Source organism: Xenopus laevis, chromosome 6L (genome assembly GCF_017654675.1).
Source record: "Xenopus laevis strain J_2021 chromosome 6L, Xenopus_laevis_v10.1, whole genome shotgun sequence".
Lineage (NCBI taxonomy): Eukaryota > Metazoa > Chordata > Amphibia > Anura > Pipidae > Xenopus > Xenopus laevis.
Genome location: NC_054381.1, coordinates 48914696 through 48938061, shown reverse-complemented (window position 1 = coordinate 48938061; position 23366 = coordinate 48914696). Strand labels below are relative to the sequence as shown.

Here is a 23366-nt window from a genome sequence, read left to right as displayed (position 1 = left end):
AAATATAGAATGGTTCGTAAGCTTTTCATCCATTGTATATCTGGTTGCTATCAAAACGGTACTATTTCAGGCTGCAGCTTTCACACACTAGAAGATAAAACGTTATAGTGGCTGAAATTGTTTCTGAAACAGCAAATTGTATAGTTGTATATAAAATTCCTTTACAGTAATTGATGTAAAATGATTTTGGGACACCCACCTGAGCATTCAAGAGGAGCTGTCATTAAAAATAAAACCCGCTAAAAACTCACCAAGTGGATGATTCATTGATCTGTTTCATAAAAAGTATTAGAATGTCTTGTCTCTATATACAACAAACTTAGGTCAAAATGCACTTCTGTTAAACAGTAAAATAAATTGGGTTGAGGAACTAAACTATAGTAACCATTCATATCTTGAAAAATATAGGGGGAAGAGGTTGTTCACCTTTACATTAACTTTTTGTATGATGTAAAGTGTGATATTCTGAGATAAATTGCAAATTGTTTTCATTTTTTATTATTTGTGGATTTTGAGCATTTTATTAAGCAGCTCTCTAGTTGGCAATTTCAGCAATCTAGTAGCTAGGGTCCAAATGACCCTAGCAACCATTGATTTGAATAAGAAGCTGGAATATTAATAGGAGAGGCCTGAAGAGAAAGATGAGAAATAAAAAGTAGCACTGACAATACATTTGTAGCCTTATATAGCATTTGATTTTTAGATGACCCCTATTTGAAAGTTGAAAAGCGTTAGAAGAAAGCAGCAGATAATTCAAAAATTATAAAAAAGAAAAAATGAGGGGCCAATTGAAAAGTTACTTAGAATTAGCCATTCTATAACATACTAAAAGATAACTTAAAGGTTAACACCCCTTTAAAATTAACTTTTAGTAACTTAAAGGCTGTATGTAAACCTAAACACAGAGATCCTGGCAGCTAAAGATCGTTGGGCTCATTTAAAACCATCAAGCATAATGGCAGGCACAAAATGGGTACAGAATAACATTTATTACAATACCATACACAGTGTAACAGCACATACTTGTGCTCATCCATACTACCAGCACATGCTAACTTTCATGTAGCACCTATTGTGGTGCATGAGAACAAGGCTTATAGAGCTCTGGTGAAGGACCCTGTACCTAACAACCTCCTTGACCAGGCTGTAAGCGCAAGCTTCCATGGCATTATGCTCCTTGGGGCAAATTCACTAACCTAATTTCGCTCTAATCGTCACACTTCGCCAGGCGAAAATTCACTAAAATGCACAGTTGCATCCAGGGCGACGAACGATGGCGAAGTTTCGCTAGTGTTAATTCGGCAAGCAAAGCGAAGTTGCAATAGCGTTGGCTAATTTGCATACGGTGGGAAGTTAAAGTACAATGTACGTATGTTGCAGCAAATACATTACACTAGACAAGCCCAGGGAACCTTAATAAAATAAAGTTGTAATATTGCCCTACACATGAGCCCACTGTATAGTTTATGTGCCATATGTTAGGAAATGTAGGGGGGAAGCTGGGTACCCTAAAAAAAATTTAAGATCTTTTGCAGCCTATCACCCTGAAAAACTGAAAAGTCGCTAGCGTTTTTGGGACTTAGAAAAATGTTCAAATTTTTTTTGAGGAACTCCTATCTACTCTATTGTACTTACCCTGGTCTGAGGTGTCGAAGGCAAGTCTGGCGCAAGAGGTAACGTTCAGTAAAATCCGCATCTTAGTGAATTTGCGTAGTCATGTCCATTCATCAGAGCGAAAATTCGGCTGGCGTTAGACTGCAAAGTAGTACAGTACAGTCTATCTCCTTTGCTAGTGAATTTACGCCAGAGCCAGTTAGTAAATCGGCAAAGTCCCAAAATGACATCATGCTGGCGAATTTTCACAAGTCTTACTTCACACTTTAGTTAATTTGCCGCATGGTTGGGGTCGAGAATGGGTATGGTGTTACAGTGTTTTATTCCCAGCCTCATGCAGCCATTACACTTCAGCAGAACTTCAACGCTAACCCTTTTAGCAGTATAAAAGTACTACAGTATGTATGCACACTATAATTCTTGTACACAGTCACACCTGCAGGTCTTTCATACAAACACCACAATGCCACCATTCCCTAACTATCCGGTATCTCACTCAAAAATTTGCTTCTGATTCCATCAGTTCACTGGAAAGAATTTACGTGATGGGTGAAAAAATTACAAATTGTGCCACAATTTACACTTTACTCTAGAAAATAACATATACTATTCCTGCCAAGACAATCACACAATCCTAATTTTGTTCTTTATTCTTAATTACAATCTGGCTCATCAAAGTAGTTGTGATTTAATATTTCCTTATACAGGTATGGGACCTGTTATCCAGAATGCTCGGGATCTGTGGGTTTCCGGATAAAGGATCTTTCCCTAATTTGGATCTTCAAGTCTACTAGAAAATAATGTAAACATTAAATAAACCCAATAGGCTGGTTTTACTTCGAATAAGGATTAATTATATCCTAATTTGGATCAAGTACAAGGTACTGTTTTATTATTAAAGAGAAAAAGGAAATCAATTTTAAAAATATGGATTATTTGATTATAATGGAGTCTATGGGAGACAACCATTCCATAATTCGGAGCTTTCTGGATAACGGGATTCCGGATAATGGATCCCATACCTGTACTGGCATAACTTTATTTTCCCACCCATACCAAGAAAGAGAGAATTCCTCTTCCCAACAATGTAACAAGAAATATTGCATGTAGTGACAAATAGTTTTTACAATAACACCCAAACTCATACACAATATTAAAATCAGAATATCAGAACTTCTTTGATGTCCTAAAGGAAAACTCCAGGTTTGCCTTAATTTGGGAATCCTTATCACTGCACCCCTTCTACTTCTTGAGTATCATATATCAGGAATCTCATTAGCCTGTTCAACTTATTGTGAGATATTTTCAAAAGACAAATTATTTATGTAAATACATGCAGCTATTTGATCATCTCACTCTCTAGTGAATAGATATGATCTTACTACATAGAAAGCAAAAGCAGTAACAGAACATCTTCATACTGCTCTTTAGAATTAAACATCTTTTTAGACCACAGAGATAACAGTTATATTCTGCATGCATAATTCATCTTCACTCAAGTTTCAAAATAAGGTGAAAGGCTATTATTCATTAACGCAGAGACATAAAAGTGCATTCGAAGCAGAGACATAAAAGTATTAAAATCTAATCAAGAACATACAGTAACAGCAAAATGCAATACAATTCACTGTGTAGTATGCACCTTGTGCAATTTTTGAATTCTCCTTTCTCCTAAAATAAACCTTGTGCACTGGTGTCCTCGCAGGGACTTACCTACACCCAAACACATTTAAATCGGTCACATGATTTTACATTAGAAATTCACATGTTAATGTGTTATAGCAGAAACACTGTAGTAATTAATAAACTTTTAAGGACAAATTAGACTTTTCCTCTTTGTTTTAAACCAATCTCACCCACTGCAAAATATCCCCCTGCCCCCACAAAATGGTCCCTGGCCCCCCTGAATCCGCAGCAGTCATGTCTGGCACAGTCAGATCCAGTGTTTACATTCGAAATTCGAATTCAAAAAGACCAACCTAAATTAAGTTATTGGGCATTGAAAGTACTGTTTCTGTTTTTGCAGATGATACTAAATTGTGCAGAACTATAGGTTCCATGCAGGATGCTGCCACTTTGCAGAGTGATTTGTCTAAACTGGAAAACTGGGCAGCAAACTGGAAAATGAGGTTCAATATTGATAAATGCAAGGTTATGCACTTTGGCAAAAATAATATAAATGTAAGTTATACACTAAATGGCAGTGTCTTGGGAGTTTCCTTAAATGAAAAGGATCTAGGGGTTTTTTGTAGATAACAAGTTGTCTAATTCTGAGCAGTGTCATTCTGTGGCTACTAAAGCAAATAAAGTTCTGTCTTGCATAAAAAAGGGTATTAACTCAAGGGATGAAAACATAATTATGCCTCTTTATAGGTCCCTGGTAAGGCCTCATCTGGAGTATGCAGTGCAGTTTTGGACTCCAGTCCTTAAGAGGGATATAAATGAGCTGGAGAGAGTGCAGAGACGTGTAACTATATTGGTTAGAGGGATGGAAGACTTAAATTATGAAGGTAGACTGTCATGGTTGGGGTTGTTTTCTTTGGAAAAAAGGCGTTTGCGAGGGGATATGATTACACTTTACAAGTACATTAGAGGACATTATAGACAAATAGCAGGGGACCTTTTTACCCATAAAGATGATCACTACACCAGAGGCCTCCCCTTCAGACTAGAAGAAAAGAACTTTCATTTGAAGCAACGTAGGGGGTTCTTCACAGTCAGGACAGTGAGGTTGTGGAATGCACTGCCGGGTGATGTTGTGATGGCTGATTCAGTTAATGCCTTTAACCTTTTAAGTGCCAGCAGAATTTCACATTTTGGTTACGCGAAATGCCAGCCGTTTTTGAAACATTTTGTGCTCTCTCACTTTAGGGGCATTTTCTGAGGGGAAACCTATAGTTTACCTAGGAAAACTATACATTGTTTTTTTCGGTAGAAACTGAGCTTTCTAAATCTGCCTGAGTTTTCATGTATTTACACCTGTGCAAAAAAATTTATAGTGCTAAATACCAAAAAAAAATGAAAAATTACCATTTTTCATCGTATATCAATTTATACCAGAAAAATATTTCATTTTACGGATGAAAATCCAACTGATTTGGAAAGCCTTATGTCTCTCGAACGTGCCAATACCAGATATGTATAGTTTTAGGGAGATTTAGGATTTCTGTACAGCAAAAACTCCCGGCAGTCTATTACCAAATTTTGAAAGCACTAAGGCAGAAAACGGCATGCTTTAGATTCCAAGGCAAAAAATCCTGAAACCGTAGGTTTACCCCAGAAAACCATACATTTTTGAAAAGTACACATTCTGCCGATTACAAAATGGGTAACTATGTCTCTCTACTCCCAACTACCAAACATAAAAGCTTGTCTGAACATAGCGGTTTTTCAACAAAAAATTCAAAATTCTGAAAAATCATTTCAAAGGTTTTATTTTGCTGCTCCGCATATCCCAAACTATATTAGATACCAAGAAAAAGCACCTGAAATATGATTGCCAGGGGTCCACTGAACAATTTGATACCCATTATGCATAGGTTTACCAAAGTATCTGGCATTTAGAGACACCAATATGTAGTTAGCACATCCAAATTGTTCAGGACTTTACTTCAGCTACTGAGAAATCAACACATTGACTGCATTTTTTGTGGGGTAAAAACACAGAATTATATGTTTACCCCCCCAAACCCATATATTTTTGGAAAGTACACATTCTACTGAATCTAAAATGGGTACCCATGCCTTTCTGCTCCAAACTACTGAGTTGTAAGGCTTTCCCAAAATTGTCGGTTTTGGTGAAATATCTGAAAATTTCCTCAAACCTTCAACTTCCCAGCACCATATCACCCATGTATCATTACGTACTAAGAAAAAGCACCCTAAATATGATTGCCAGGGTTCCTCTGAACATTTTGGTGGTCATTGTTCATAAGTTTACCAAAGTATCTGGCATTTAGAGGCCCCAAAATGAAGTTAGCGCATACAAACAGTCCCGTGGGTAACTTCAGCTAATGAAAGATCAACACATTGACTGCATTTTTGTGGGGTAAAAACACAGAAATATATGTTTACCCCCCAAAACCCATATATTTTTGGAAAGTACACATTCTACCGAATCTAAAATGGGTACCCATGCCTTTCTGCTCCAAACTACTGAGTCGTAAGGCTTTCCCACAATTGTCGGTTTTGGTGAAATATCTGAAAATTGCCTCAAAGCTTCAACTTCCCAGCACCATATCACCCATGTATCGTTACGCACCAAGAAAAAGCACCCTAAATATGATTGCCAGGGTTCCTCCAAACAGTTTGGTGGCCATTGTTCATAGGTTTATCAAAGTATCTGGCATTTAGAGGCCTCAAAATGAAGTTAGCGCATACAAATAGTCCTGTGGGTAACTTCATCTAATGAAAAATCAACACATTGACTGCATTTTTGTGGGGTAAAAACACAGAAATATATGTTTACCCCCCAAACCCATACATTTTTGGAAAGTACACATTCTACTGAATCTAAAATGGGTACCCATGCCTTTCTGCTCCAAACTACTGAGTCGCAAGGCTTTCCCAAAGTTGTCGGTTTTGGTGAAATATCTGAAAATTGCCTCAAAGCTTCAACTTCCCAGCACCATATCACCCATGTGTCATTACGTACTAAGAAAAAGCACCCTAAATATGATTGCCAGGGTTCCTCTGAACATTTTGGTGGCCATTGTTCATAAGTTTACCAAAGTATCTGGCATTTAGAGTCCCCAAATGAAGTTAGCGCATACAAACAGTCCCGTGGGTAACTTCAGCTAATGAAAAATCAACACATTGACTGCATTTTTGTGGGGTAAAAACACAGAAATATATGTTTACCCCCCAAACCCATACATTTTTGGAAAGTACACATTCTACCGAATCTAAAATGGGTACCCATGCCTTATTGCTCCAAACTACTGAGTCGCAAGGCTTTCCCAAAGTTGTCGGTTTTGGTGAAATATCTGAAAATTGCCTCAAAGCTTCAACTTCCCAGCACCATATCACCCATGTGTCATTACGTACTAAGAAAAAGCACCCTAAATATGATTGCCAGGGTTACTCCGAACAGTTTGGTGGCCATTGTTCATAGGTTTACCAAAGTATCTGGCATTTAGAGGCCCCAAAATGAAGTTAGCGCATACAAACAGTCCCGTGGGTAACTTCAGCTAATGAAAAATCAACACATTGACTGCATTTTTGTGGGGTAAAAACACAGAAATATATGTTTACCCCCCAAACCCATATATTTTTGGAAAGTACACATTCTACTGAATCTAAAATGGGTACCCATGCCTTTCTGCTCCAAACTACTGAGTCGCAAGGCTTTCCCAAAGTTGTCGGTTTTGGTGAAATATCTGAAAATTGCCTCAAAGCTTCAACTTCCCAGCACCATATCACCCATGTGTCATTACGTACTAAGAAAAAGCACCCTAAATATGATTGCCAGGGTTCCTCCGAACAGTTTGGTGGCCATTGTTCATAGGTTTACCAAAGTATCTGGCATTTAGAGGCCCCAAAATGAAGTTAGCGCATACAAACAGTCCCGTGGGTAACTTCAGCTAATGAAAAATCAACACATTGACTGCATTTTTGTGGGGTAAAAACACAGAAATATATGTTTACCCCCCAAACCCATACATTTTTGGAAAGTACACATTCTACCGAATCTAAAATGGGTACCCATGCCTTATTGCTCCAAACTACTGAGTCGCAAGGCTTTCCCAAAGTTGTCGGTTTTGGTGAAATATCTGAAAATTGCCTCAAAGCTTCAACTTCCCAGCACCATATCACCCATGTGTCATTACGTACTAAGAAAAAGCACCCTAAATATGATTGCCAGGGTTACTCCGAACAGTTTGGTGGCCATTGTTCATAGGTTTACCAAAGTATCTGGCATTTAGAGGCCCCAAAATGAAGTTAGCGCATACAAACAGTCCCGTGGGTAACTTCAGCTAATGAAAAATCAACACATTGACTGCATTTTTGTGGGGTAAAAACACAGAAATATATGTTTACCCCCCAAACCCATACATTTTTGGAAAGTACACATTCTACCGAATCTAAAATGGGTACCCATGCCTTATTGCTCCAAACTACTGAGTCGCAAGGCTTTCCCAAAGTTGTCGGTTTTGGTGAAATATCTGAAAATTGCCTCAAAGCTTCAACTTCCCAGCACCATATCACCCATGTGTCATTACGTACTAAGAAAAAGCACCCTAAATATGATTGCCAGGGTTCCTCAGAACATTTTGGTGGCCATCGTTCATAAGTTTACCAAAGTATATGGCATTTAGAGGCCCCAAAATGAAGTTAGCACATACAAATTGTCCGGTGGGTAACTTCAGCTAATGAAAAATTAACACATTCACTGCATTTTTGTGGGGTAAAAACACAGAAATAGATGTTTACCCCCCAACCCCATATATTTTTGGAAAGTACACATTCTACAGAATCTAAAATGGGTACCCATGCCTTTCTGCTCCAAACTACTGAGTCGCAAGGCTTTGCCAAATTTGGCGGTTTTGGTGAAATATCTGGAAATTGCCTCAAAGCTTCAACTTTCCAGCATCGTATTGTCCATGTATCATTACCAGCATAAAGCATCCTAAATATAAACATATGGGTCTACTAAACAGTTTGATGCCCAATGTGCATAGATATACCAAACTATGTGGCGCACAGAGACCCCCAAATGACAATATGTATAGACATTTTCACGGCTGACGCTCTGGCTGCTGCAATATGAGCACCTGGAGTGTGTATTATGCGACATTAGACCCCCCTAACAGTACAGAGACCCCAGAAAACCATATATTTTCAGAAAGTACACATTCTGACGAATCCAATATGGGTAAATAAGTGTTTCTACTGCAAACTGCCAAACTGCAAAGCAATGCTGAACATAACGGTTTTTATCAAATTTCTGAAAATCGTCACAAAGCTTGAATTCTACCCCATTATATGCCACACATTTCGTAACGTATCAGCATAAAACATCCTAAATATGAACGCCAGGGGTCTACTGAACACTTTGATGCCCAGTATGCATAGATATACCAAACTATGTGGCGCACAGAGACCCCCAAATGACAATAGTGTATATACATTTTCATGGCTGACGCGCTGGCTGCTGCAATATGAGCACCTGGTGTGCGTATTATGCGACATTAGACCCCCCTAACAGTACAGAGACCCCAGAAAACCATATATTTTCAGAAAGTACACATTCTGACGAATCCAATATGGGTAAATAAGTGTTTCTACTGCAAACTGGCAAACAGCAAAGCAATGCTGAACATAACGGTTTTTATCAAATTTCTGAAAATCGTCACAAAGCTTGAATTTTACCCCATTATATGCCCCACATTTCATAACTTATCAGCATAAAACATCCTAAATATGAACGCCAGGGGTCTACTGAACACTTTGATGCCCAATATGCATAGATATACCAAACTATGTGGCGCACAGAGACCCCCAAATGACAATAGTGTATATACATTTTCACGGCTGACGCTCTGGCTGCTGCAATATGAGCACCTGGAGTGTGTATTATGCGACATTAGACCCCCCTAACAGTACAGAGACCCCAGAAAACCATATATTTTCAGAAAGTACACATTCTGACGAATCCAATATGGGTAAATAAGTGTTTCTACTGCAAACTGCCAAACTGCAAAGCAATGCTGAACATAACGGTTTTTATCAAATTTCTGAAAATCGTCACAAAGCTTGAATTCTACCCCATTATATGCCACACATTTCGTAACGTATCAGCATAAAACATCCTAAATATGAACGCCAGGGGTCTACTGAACACTTTGATGCCCAGTATGCATAGATATACCAAACTATGTGGTGTACAGAGACCCCCAAATGACAATAGTGTATATACATTTTCACGGCTGACGCTGGCTGCTGCAATATGAGCACCTGGTGTGTGTATTATGCGACATTAGACCCCCCTAACAGTACAGAGACCCCAGAAAACCATATATTTTCAGAAAGTACACATTCTGACGAATCCAATATGGGTAAATAAGTGTTTCTACTGCAAACTGCCAAACTGCAAAGCAATGCTGAAAATAACGGTTTTTATCAAATTTCTGAAAATCGTCACAAAGCTTGAATTTTACCCCATTATATGCCCCACATTTCGTAACGTATCAGCATAAAACATCCTAAATATGAACGCCAGGGGTCTACTGAACACTTTGATGCCCAATATGCATAGATATACCAAACTATGTGGCGCACAGAGACCCCCAAATGACAATAGTGTATATACATTTTCACGGCTGACGCGCTGGCTGCTGCAATATGAGCACCTGGTGTGTGTATTATGCGACATTAGACCCCCCTAACAGTACAGAGACCCCAGAAAACCATATATTTTCAGAAAGTACACATTCTGAAGAATCCAATATGGGTAAATAAGTGTTTCTACTGCAAACTGCCAAACTGCAAAGCAATGCTGAACATAACGGTTTTTATCAAATTTCTGAAAATCGTCACAAAGCTTGAATTTTACCCCATTATATGCCCCACATTTCTTAACGTATCAGCATAAAACATCCTAAATATGAACGCCAGGGGTCTACTGAACACTTTGATGCCCAGTATGCATAGATATACCAAACTATGTGGTGTACAGAGACCCCCAAATGACAATAGTGTATATACATTTTCACGGCTGACGCGCTGGCTGCTGCAATATGAGCACCTGGTGTGTGTATTATGCGACATTAGACCCCCCTAACAGTACAGAGACCCCAGAAAACCATATATTTTCAGAAAGTACACATTCTGACGAATCCAATATGGGTAAATAAGTGTTTCTACTGCAAACTGCCAAACTGCAAAGCAATGCTGAAAATAACGGTTTTTATCAAATTTCTGAAAATCGTCACAAAGCTTGAATTTTACCCCATTATATGCCCCACATTTCTTAACGTATCAGCATAAAACATCCTAAATATGAACGCCAGGGGTCTACTGAACACTTTGATGCCCAGTATGCATAGATATACCAAACTATGTGGTGTACAGAGACCCCCAAATGACAATAGTGTATATACATTTTCACGGCTGACGCGCTGGCTGCTGCAATATGAGCACCTGGTGTGTGTATTATGCGACATTAGACCCCCCTAACAGTACAGAGACCCCAGAAAACCATATATTTTCAGAAAGTACACATTCTGACGAATCCAATATGGGTAAATAAGTGTTTCTACTGCAAACTGCCAAACTGCAAAGCAATGCTGAACATAACGGTTTTTATCAAATTTCTGAAAATCGTCACAAAGCTTGAATTTTACCCCATTATATGCCCCACATTTCGTAACGTATCAGCATAAAACATCCTAAATATGAACGCCAGGGGTCTACTGAACACTTTGATGCCCAATATGCATAGATATACCAAACTATGTGGCGCACAGAGACCCCCAAATGGATATAAAGTAGATAAAATTTACAAGGCAAAACAAAATAAGGCAGTAAAGAGTGAAATGCAAAAAAATCCAATAAAACCACAAAAATCAATGTTTTTTTTCCAGACTAGTGTTATCGGCCGTCAGAATCACAGTTTGAATATTTTAGCTGGGCCAAACAGGTTATACGGCTAGAAACAAGTGAACACAACATACGCAGAGCTGAAAATGCAATAAAATGGCTAAAAATTCAATAAAATGGCTAAAAATGCACCAAAATACCCAAAATTGCAATATAATCACCGAAATAACATAAAAAAGATATTGCACAGTACGGTTAGCGAATACGCTATTCGTAATGGCAATAAAACATTTTTTTCAGCCAAAAAAAGAGACGATGCGATAAGAAAAAAAAAAAAAAGCCACAATGCCATGTATGTGCGTGTGCGTGTGTACAAATGGTAAATTACATGTTATGTGTGCGTGTGTGCGTGTGCACATGTGTGTAAGTGCAGTGAGTGTAAGTGACCCCCCCAATCCCCAAAAATGTATGTGTAAGTGTGTGTAAGTGTGAATCTAAGTGTGTATTACTGTAATAAGTGTGTGTTGGTGTGTTTGTGTGTGTAATTGTTGCACTAACCTGAAAAAATCGCTGGAGACTGTTGCAGGCGATCAGGAAGACTCCCTGGAAGACATCTGCCTCGTGGTTCCTGTCTGTGTGCTGTGGGGGCGGAGATCGTCGATCCGGTGCAGGCTGCAGCAGCAGGACACGTAAGTAACACGTGCCTGCTGCTGTTTTTGGGCCCCTGGGCGATCGCGCCCCAGGGGCCACTCGATCCCCTGCTCTGCTCGTTGCCTAGGGGCAGGGGATCGAGCAGGAACGGAGCGAGCGGCTCTAACAGCCGCTCCTCCGCTTCTGAACCCGGAAGTGCTGCAGAACGTAGAATCTACGTTCTGTGGCATTTCAAGTACCTTTGCCACAGAACGTAGATTCTACGATCTGTGGCATTTAAAGGGTTAAGAATGGCTTGGATGATTTCCAAGCCAATATCAAAGGCTATTGTGATGCTAAACTCTATAGTTAGTATAGATATGGGTATATAGAATTTATGTGAAAGTATGGAGGGGTGTGTGTATGGATGCTGGGTTTTCATTTGGAGGGGTTGGACTTGATGGACTTTGTCTTTTTTCAACCCAATTTAACTATGTAAAATAACTAAGTTGAAGTTTTTTTTTGGTTGAATAGGTCCGTTTTCGATCGAATAGGTCCGTATTCGGCCGAATTTGAATCGTACAAATCGAAGGAATAGCGCATTCCATTGAATTCAAAGTTTTTCCCCAAAAAAATTAGATTTTTCAGAGTTCACCAATTGACTCCAAATAGGTTCTAGGAGGTCCCCCATAGGCTAAAACAGCAATTCGACATATTTTAGATTGTGAATAGTCAAAGTCAAATTTTTAAAGAGACAGTACATGATCGGGGGTTCGGTCGAGTCCAAAATAGTGGATTTGGTGCATCCCTAGTTATATATACTTGTTATGTATGTCATAAAAGCACATTCTGAATGAACACACAGTATTCTGATAACTGAACAAAACTAACCTCTAGCTAGACAAAAAGGGAATTATACAAGGCGATAATTTCAACTGTTTCATTCAAGGTCTGGCAGTTAAAGAGAAGCAGCTACTAAATGTCCATATCATGAAGCAGTTATTGGCAAGAGAAAGAAAATTGTACAATCCATCTTCAAGCATGGAGAGAATTAACAGATATTGAGCAGATCACTCCCATTCGTTAAGAGATTTCACTGCAGTCAGATGCAGAAGATTTGTAACATTTCCCAGTCTCATCAATTCTGAGAAGAGGACTTCTTAAACCACACATCTAGTGCTTGTCTTGGAAAAATACATAATTGCATTGAAATAAGTCTGCCCAGCAAAAAAATCACTCCATCTTCACTGGGAAGATAAATGGTAATATGTTATTAGTACACAAAATATAGCTTACCATTCCACACACTCTTACACAGATACCCATAAACTAATCATAACAATGAATATGTATGCCTCTGCATGCAAAGTTCACATTTTCATATAAGTATAGTATACTGATATTATTCATCTATCTTGACCTTTCAGTCACTGAAGTAGATGAAGATTAATGGAGGGATCATGGGAGATGCAGTAAAAACTAAGAATGTGACATCCCTGTGTCACGTTATGGTATCCCTAATCTTCTGCCTATAACAGCCGCCTTTCGCTTCGGGAGGAGCCCTCCGCTACTCGGGTGCCGCCAGGTCTTAAAGTAATACTGACACTAAAAATGTTCTTTTCAAAATATTAATCTACATTAAAAGTTACCTTTAGGTCATATTGATCGTTTTAGCTGATAGATCTGATTTTGTAAGTAATTATCACTTGAAGTTCCTAAACCTGATTGTTTTGCCAACCTGACTGTTAGAGTTTCTAATGCTAACGGACTACTGCTCGACAAATATGGCAGCCCCCTCATAGAGGAACATGGGGGTAAGAAAGGTAACGTAAAAGCATCAGGCAAATCATTTTATAGCAAAATTATAAATAGCATTCAAAGACAATGTTATGATAGATATAAAAAAAGGTTATTTTCTGGTGTCAGATTAAATATGAAATTGTCCTTATGGTAGTCATTCGTGTGTTAAGTGCTTCTCAACGATTCGCGGTCCCCGTGCCAGATTGCAAGGATTCCAAGTAAATCGAAAAATAGCCGGAGAGCACACCTTTATATTTTAAATGGTTTTCATTTTTATTTTGCAGACAATCCTGCACAACATGTTTCGGCGAAACATGTTGTGCAGGATTGTCTCCAAAATAAAAATGAAAACCTTTTAAAATATAAAGGTGTGCTCTCCAGCTATTTTTCGATTTACTTATTTTCTGGTGTCAGTATTTTTTTTAAGCAAGAGAACCAAGGCGAGAGTTCTGGGCAGCCAAGGGAACCGTAACGTATGACTGGAAGGACGGGAAAAGAAGAAGTGTAGTCGAGGGACAGGCTGAGGTCAATTCCAATCAGACAGTGGTGTATAGAATCAGAAGTTAGGAATGTAGATTAGGACACAGGCCAGGGTCAAAACCAATCAGTAACGTAGTACAAAATCAGGATCCGAGAGAGAGAGTGGTAAGTAACAGGCAAAGGTCGCTACAGGCAGCGAACTAGCAGAAGTCAGGGACAGGCAGGGGTCAAAGAATAGATAATCAGACTTGAATCACACCCAGGAACTACATTGAGCAGGGAGAATTATGCATGGCGACTATATGAATTTTGCACCGCACGCAAATAAAAAGAAGCGCACAAGCAACACACAGCAAGAGCCGAGCGGAAGAGAAGAGTCAGCGGACGTCCCCGCAGGTAAGGAGGTGGGACCCCTGACTTATGGAGTAAGCCTCAATGTTGCATTGACTTGAAAGGTAAAACATGATGCAATCACTTCCATTGCAGTAAATGATGTTCCTGTGCTATTGTTCCATCGTGTTGAGCCACAATGAACTATAAGAGCATGCTCTAATTAAAATTGCCTTCGTTTTACTGCATTATCCTGGGCCACTCTTGCCTATTTCCACCTACTCTGAATTTTTCAATTCATTATAATATTATTTACCGCCAAAGGAAAGCTAAAATAACCTTAAAGTACTGTACTGTATTTCCAAAACAATTATTATCACTATTCACCTCAGCATATAAAAAATGACCACTTTTATAAAATGTAAGTGATCCTATTACGATCCTATTATTTAGCGGCTGATTTATTTTGAAATTGTGCTTTGCCGCAATTTGTTATATATTGCAACATGAAAAAAAAATCATAACTTCTTTCCCAATCACAATCACATGATTTTTTAAACCAGCATATCAGCAGATTTTAGGTAGCATGATTTTAATTTTTTTTTTTTTTTACGATAATCTTTTAAAAATATACAGTACAATAGACAAAGAAATAGCAAAATCACAGAAAGAAAATACAACCAAATTAATAAATCAGCCCCGGGGGGGGGGGATCGCCGCTGCTAGCCGTCATTTTATTTCTATATTCTTTAAAGGAGAAGGAAAGTCAACAATTAGTAAGGGTGCCAAAAGTGAGGCACCCCCCCCCAGTGGTGAGCACCATGGCGCAATCCTTTTCCTTCCTGGAAGAAGAGGATCACTCTGTGGTGCTTGCGGAGAAGAACACTGGGCTAGCAGGAGCACTGGCCCAAGGTATCAGGTAAGTGAATACAATCACTGGGGGGTGCCTAACTTTTGGCACCCCCCCGAGTCGGCAGCTTATTGACCCGTGTATGGGGCCCCCCGACGGGCTTCCCCCGATCGTGATCTGGCCGAAAGTCGGCCCGATTGAGATCGGATGGGATTAAAAGTCCCGTTGGATCGCGGCCGCATCTGTTCGTTGATGCGGTCCCGCGATCCGACCACCCGTTACTATTCGTTAGGATCCAATCATTGGGCCCTAGGGCCCACGATCGGATCAGCCCAATATTGCCCACCTCAAGGTGGGTATATCGGGGAAAGATCCGCTTGTTTGGCGACATCGCCAAACGAGCTGATCTCTCCGTGTATGGCCACCTTTAGTTACCTTTACATTAATCGACTTAAATAAACTATCTTGGTGATGTTTTACAGAAAGTGCACGACTGGACCAAGTTATGGATAGAAAACTGTTGGATAATTATGGTTGTTGCTTCCCATTGCTTATTGAGTTTGCCTAATAACATGAGAGCAGAATGAATGAGCTTGCAAATCCCTTTTATGTAAAGACAACAATTAATGAATCTCCAGTAGAATTGGGGACACCAGGAAACATGTGGTTGATTACTACTGGACAGTGAGACCACATTGCAATCATTTTGCTTTCTGAGTCATAGATGAGGTGCATCTGAATTTGGAGGATAGTATGAATCACTTTTCCCATTTCCTTGATAGTCCAGATTTATACTTTTATCACATAGTTAAGGCAGCATTGGTATTTCAAGTAGCTCAAAGTTATATCTACTGAATATGGTATGATGCCGGCCTTCCTGGTGCACACATACATTATCCAATTCTGACGGGTGTTTGTAATGGTTTCAGTTTTTGGGGTAAACATCAAACCAGTACATGTAATTTTTCTAGAAAAGTTTTTAATCTTCTCTCCCTCATAACCAAGGCCATTTTGTAATTAGAATGTCGGGAAGGAGCGTATATCCGACTCATGTTCAATGTCAGGGTTATATATAATAGATTTCCTGGGGGTCTTCTCTTTAGGATAGCTTCAGGAAGTCTTTGTTTATTTGTTGCAAAGTTTTTCATTAGGCTCAGGATTACTATGTTTGTTTATTAAGTTCACTATATAAAATATGGCATTTCTAGCCATACTCATTTTTAGGGTTTAGTTTTTCATCAATTGGGGGTGTCTGGTGGTTTTAATTCTCCGTTAACTGTGTCATTTACAGTAAAATGTATCTGTTGTTATTGTTTTTTTTTGCATTTTTACCTGTACAATAGCAAACCAAAGACATTATTTTCAGCAGCCCAGTGATGTCAGAGCATGAATGCCTCTGTGTGTGTACAGTAAGTGGTAATATGTGTGCTCCATCAGTATGAATTTGTACCCAATGTATTTGCTTCTGCCGTGATTTGTGTTTCTGCTTTACTGAAAAATCGACTACTTGAGAACGATGTGCATATATGCTGGTGGTATATCATGGGAACAATTTGTTTTTGTCTACTTGACCACTAGAATATTATATAGGATAAAAAATGTTTAAAAATGTACAAGCCCTAGATCTATTCCATATTTGGTCCTTGATAAGTCTCGTAATTTAAACTTTGCCTATGCCAGATACTGGCACAAATCACAAGTGATGGCTGAAGATGCAATTTTTCATTCTTTACATATAAGTCAATATAAAGTCATGAAAGGTCATGTAGCAATACACAGTTCAGTATTGATTGCAAAAATCCAACATCCATATGGCCTTGTACTGACATTAGCAACAGTGTATGAGACATAAATCATACTGACATCAAACATCTGAGATTTTAAAGGGGTTGTTCACCTTTTAACATGTTTTTCAGTTCAGTTGGTTTCAGATAGTTCACAAACAATAAAGAGTTTTTTTTAAATATTTGTATTGTCTATGTGTTTTTCTAATATTGAAGTGTAAAGTTTAATTTCTCACCTCAGCTCTGGGGAGGGGGTCGCTGACCCTGTAAACTGTTCTATATTGGTACAATTACTTGATACATTTCTTATCTTTGACCCTGCTGAGCAGAATCTCTGGGTTTCATTACAGGCAGCTGTTAGAATTGATACAATAGTTGCTAATACTCCAGAGATGCTGCTGAGAAATGTATCAACTAAATGTTGCAAAATTGTAACAGTTTAGAGTCTGCACCGGAATTACTGAGCTGCCAGACTCAAACACCAGAGACAGGGACTGAAAAAACAGTAAAAAAGAAAACATGGAAAGTGATTGAAAAAAGTCTTTATTCCTGGAGGAACAATCTAAAAACAACTGAACTGAAAAAAGTGTTTGGAAGATGAACAAAACCTTTAAACTGTACCTCAAAAATAAAAAATCATTCTAAAGAGGTCACTTTGGCTGTTTATCATAATTTTCCACTTCCACACATATCTCTCTCTCTCACAGTCTTACAAATTCAAATACCTATGTGTTTTCCATATATAACCCCGTCTCTTCTCACATATACGTACATGCTCTCACAAACATCTCTCTGCCATTGCCTCCCACATCAGATAAATCCCTCCGGCACACTTACAGATTTTCCTTTCAGCTGTTGCTCCTCACCACACTCCTTGCATCTGGTCCATCACCATTTATATTTTGCTATAACAGAAAACTAGTATAGGTATGGGATCCGTTATCTGGAAACCCGTTATCCAGTAAGCTCCGAACTACAAAAAGGCATTTTCCCATTTTATCCAAATAATCCAAACTTTTAAAACTGATTTTCTTTTTCTCTGTAATAATAAAACAGTACTTTGAACTTGATCCAAACAAATATATAATTAATCTTTATGGGAAGCAAAACCAGTCTATTGGGATTATTTAATGGTTACGTGATTTTCTAGTAGACTGGAGGTATGAAGATGCAAATTAAGGAAAGCTCTATTATCTGGAAAAGCCCAGGTCCAGAGCATTCTGGATAACAGGTCCCATACATGCAATACCTATCCTCTCATTTCTCCAATATTGTGTTGATTTTCACTGACCTTCTCTACTTATTGACAGGGTTGTTAGTTCCCCTGTTAACCCAAATAACCCCAATCTCTCCTGTTTCCTGATCTATAACTTGATCTTAAGCAACTGTATTCAACATACCCTATTCCCAAAACATACCTTACTCCCACAACATACACTACTCCATGCCATTTGCATCTTCTGCACTGTATTCTTCACTGTCCTATACAGTATTACTTCCTGTTCTGATAAGGGTCTCTGGACTCTGTTTTGGGAACGGCAGGAGGGGGAAAGCATGTAGGCCTAATTTGCCTGTCATTCACATATGCTAGTTAGGGAATGGCAACGGATGTAGGCTGCAATGAGGCCCTGTACTAACCAACTGCCCTGTGGCTAGCCTCTGCTGTGCTCTGCACCTCTGAGTAAATAACCCCTCTTTTTATCAGCCACTACCCTGTCTTCTTCCTTAATTCTAACTATCCTTCCTCTCATTCAGCATCAATAAGTATCTAACCTAAAGTCAAAGTTAAATGCCTCTCACCTACTTAATAAAATGTTTAATTCAGTGCTCAAATATCAGATTATAAAATTGTCTTCCTTTGCATTCATAAAATGCAATTCATAAAATACAAAGGAATTACCTCTGATTCCTTTTTCACTGTCTGACTTAAAAGCAACCATATTGGTCCCCTCTAACTCCTTTCTTCCTCAAAAAATGAAATATTAAAGTTGATTTTTTTTAATCCCCCCAATGCTTACTGGAGTCACCCAACTCTATTAGTTTTCTCAAACTGTTATTTCCACACTAACACTTTGAACCCATCTCAGGTGTAATATGCTCAGGTTACCCTGCTTTCAATCCTAGCTCCCTTATTCAGTTTCCTTCAGAGCTTCTAGAATATAATAGGAGTCAATTATGAAGACTCTAGACAGAAGTGCAAGTGCACACCCCTTATTGGTCTTGTACTTCTGTCTGGGGTCTCACGCAGAGAACACTTCTGTTCGAGTCTGGCTGTGCTCTGTTTTTGATAAAAATCTGCCTTCCAGGTCATAAATGAACCCTAATATAATATTTTCAAGGTTTTTCATTGCTTGCTACTCTAACACAGCCTTAACCAAGGTCAGCAATGGGATTCATGCTCCAAAAAATGTTCCATTCCATTTTCATACTTTGCATTTCAGCATTTCTTAGTGCTGAATCGTCACATATAAAGGTAGAAACAGTAGAATTGTACTTGTATCTGACGATTCAGCATTAACAGCAGCCGATGTTTCGCACCTTCAAACACGTCGACCAAAATTTTCCAGCCTGTCTTATTGATAAGCCGACTGATATCCAAGTCTTCTGCCGATATCGGTCGGCTCAACTCCAGCCATACATGCACTGAATATCGTATTAAAACTTTGTTTCATCTATCTTGACATGATCTCTTTATATTAAAATCTAGGTGACCTCATCATATCTTTTTCCTACCACTTTTGCCCAGATGACACAAATATAATTTTCTCCTTTCATGACAGGTAAAAGATTTTTTACTCATATAAACTTCCATAATGGCTTCCCAAAGTTAAAACATTTCATATTAATTCCCAAACCATGTCATTTGTCTTCATTCTGCATTACAGTTAACAATATTACAGCACATCCAATCTCTGAGGCAATGTGTCTAGGGCTCATCCCTCATCTTCTAAGTCCAAGCTGACTCTACTACTACTAATGATGAATCGTCTTTCTTAGAAATGAATCCCATACAGAGTTAAAGCAATGACTCAAACTTTTTCCTTATTCTTCCAAAACAATATTAAATGTAGGGTTGGTACAACACAATGCCTCTTTCATCTTAAGTAACTAGGAATCAATAAAATAGATGCTACAAGAGGGAACAATTCTCTTTTTAGCTATTATATTGACACTCCTGGCAAAAGACATGCAATATTGTATGAAGCAATGCCAGATCTATTTATACTTAGCTATCCCAAAGGCATTATTCCCTGCCAGTGGTTAATATACTTGCTCTACTACTTTTGAACTGTTCCAAGCGGAACTAGTGTTTAAAAGAATGTGATGTATTGTCTACATGGAGTAATACATTTGCTGTAATGAATACATGTGCCAGAAAGACAATTATGATAAAACATTCAAAGATCAATGGCTCTTACACGAAATAAAAATGTTTATCATCCCTTGATTGATTGTATTTTAACAGGTTGTCAACAGGCTGATAAAACATTTTCCAGCAACAACACATTAACCCAGAGTGAGTCAAAATGACTTAATATTATATTTTTAATCCCAGTAATCTCTTGTGCAATGCTTTTATGCCTGCATATTGTTTTATAAATTATGCTAAGGGGACACAGGAATTAAGTTAAGAAGAATAATTGCAAGGCTAATAAAAAAAGAATGGGTGGCTTAACAGATCATGACAAATGAGACACTGAGCTATGAGGCAGAGATCCTGGAAAGCTTTCAGCAATGGATGATCTTATACCCTCTTTGTAAAAAGTCTGCTTAAATTGAGTGTTTATCATTCCCATTACTATGGGAAATCCATTGCTGTATTTTGGAAGCGTTCTTAATAACAGGGGCATTAATTTTATTATTAATAACTAGTATATTTTCAGTTGAGTGTAAACATTACACTTTCCAGTTCTTTTTAAAAAGTAATATTTTCCCAGAACAAAATCAATTCAGTTTATAAGTACTGGAAAACAATGGCAACCAAAAGTGCTTCCCAGTAGATATTGCAAGTGGTAAGATAGTGTAAGAAATTGCACTTACTTGCTGGGGATGGAGTACTGCTGCCACTTGTTGGAGGGTGACCATGAAGTCCATGCAGAGCAGGTAATGAGAGTCCACCAATGACAGGAGGAAAAAGGAATGGATAGTGACTCGCTGGGTAGTGATTCATATGTCTATTCACAGCTGGGACAGGACATGAACGGCTGCTAGTTGTCATATTAATGAGTCCCTTTCTGAATCAGATCATCTATGCATAGAACTCAGCATAACTCTTAGTTGACAAACAGATTTAGTTTTGGTTCAGATTTTGTACTGTGTCTTGACACAAACTTGCTGCTCTTTAAATGATGCTGGCCTGCATAGCTTTTCTGCCTTGCAGTGCTGACGTCCTCAATTCAGTTGCAGTTTGTGTAGCGGCTGCAAGGAGTTTGTATTTGATCCCCGCGTCTGCCTAGGTTTCCTCCCACTCTTCAAAAAATACAGGCAGGTTAATTGGTTTCCGGAAAAAATGTACCCTTCTTTGTATGAATGTGATAGGAACCATAGACTGTAAGCTCCAGTGGGGCAAAGAGTGATGTATTATCTCTATAAAAGCCGAAATGTGTCAATAAGAGGAAATAATTTGCTTTCTTGTTTTTTAATCCTTTCAGCGAGAAATAAATCCAGTTTCCTTTATTGCAAATGGCTGTCGCCCTTAGAATACCTAAAACATAAACATACAAAAGAAAAATTATTAACATTTCTATGCCATGCCCAGGTATGTTTACTAAAATATGCAATCTACGGTTTCTGGACTATAGTGCCAATGCCCCATGACAAATTCAGTATACTCACTAAATATCCTAGGTGCATCTCCTAACCTGCCTCCCCATTTCTCTATCTCTGCACTCCTCTACTATTTCTACTTTTTTCTACAAGAGATAAATGATGCTTACAACTACATTCTTAAAGGGATACTGTCATGGGAAAAAACATTTTTTTCAAAATGAATCAGTTAACAGTGCTGCTCCAGCAGAATTCTGCACTGAAATCTATTTCTCAAAAGAGCAAACAGATTTTTTTATATTCAATTTTGAAATCTGACATGGGGTTAGACATATTGTCAATTTCCCAGCTGCCCCAAGTCATGTGACTTGTGCTCTGATAAACTTCAAGCACTCTTTACTGCTGTACTGCAAGTCGGAGTGATATCACCCCCCTCCCTTTTCCCCCCCAGCAGCCAAACAAAAGAACAATGGGAAGGTAACCAGATAGCAGCTCCCTAACACAAGATAACAGCTGCCTGGTAGATCTAAGAACAGCACTCAATAGTAAAAACCCATGTCTCACTGAGACACATTCAGTTACATTGAAAAGGAAAAACAGCAGCCTGCCAGAAAGCATTTCTCTCCTAACGTGCAAGCACAAGTCACATGACCAGGAGCAGCTGGGAAATTGACAATATGTCTAGCTCCATGTCAGATTTCAAAATTGAATATAAAAAAATCTGTTTGCTCTTTTGAGAAATGGATTTCAGTGCAGAAGTCTGCTGGAGCAGCACTATTAACTGATTCATTTTGAAAAATGTTTTTTCCCATGACAGTATCCCTTTAACCTGGTCTTTTATACCTGCCCAAAACAAGCTTAATACCTCACATATAAACAAAATAAAATGAATATACCTTTAAATTATCTTCATCTGGATAAAAATAATAGGTATCACTTGGGGAAAAGCTAAAAGCTCATGGACATGTGGCCTTTTCAAGCTTTTCAAGCTCTACTACAATTTACTATCTACTATGGAATTATGCAAATATACCTTCACATTTACCAGAAGAGTGTTTAGTTAAGAAGAATACTTATGATGGCACAGTTTTATTGTATGTATCATAACAGTTAATGAAAAAACCCCAGGGAATTCAAGGAAAATGTGATATGAGTCAGTAAGAGAGTGAAATAACCTTATGGCATAATTTAAAAGCAAATAAAATAGCAGTGCCCATATCTCCTACCATTCTCAATGATGAGAAATTTACTTCCCAATAACCACCAGTGCTTTGATGCCTATCAACATACATGTAGCCCATGTCAGGCCAGTTATGAAACAAACTCCTGGACTATTGCTATGGTCACCTATGTGTTCCAGGCAAGTATACCAACAAAGACACTATGACTGTATTGCAGAAAGCTTGTATTGTCAGTGTAACAATGAAGATATGCCATCTTTTTTTCCATGAAATGCAAAGACCTTGATCATTTGCTTATTATTTTACATGTCTCTTATAACAATGAGAATTAGAAAATCAATAAGCAGAAATTGTCCAACATAGCTGAACACATAAACTTGCGTTCTACAG

General features: G+C 38.4%; 1 protein-coding gene across 1 annotated transcript in view; it reads right to left on the bottom strand.

Annotated features, from left to right (window-relative positions):
* rarb.L (retinoic acid receptor beta L homeolog) overlaps positions 1-23366 on the bottom strand; it is a 620347-nt gene that overhangs the window by 461558 nt on the left and 135423 nt on the right. Inside the window, exon 3 of the mRNA XM_041566005.1 lies at positions 21070-21733. Within this exon, the coding sequence (XP_041421939.1) occupies positions 21070-21247 (178 nt within the window). The 5' untranslated portion in view covers positions 21248-21733. The remainder of the gene's footprint in view (positions 1-21069; positions 21734-23366) is intronic.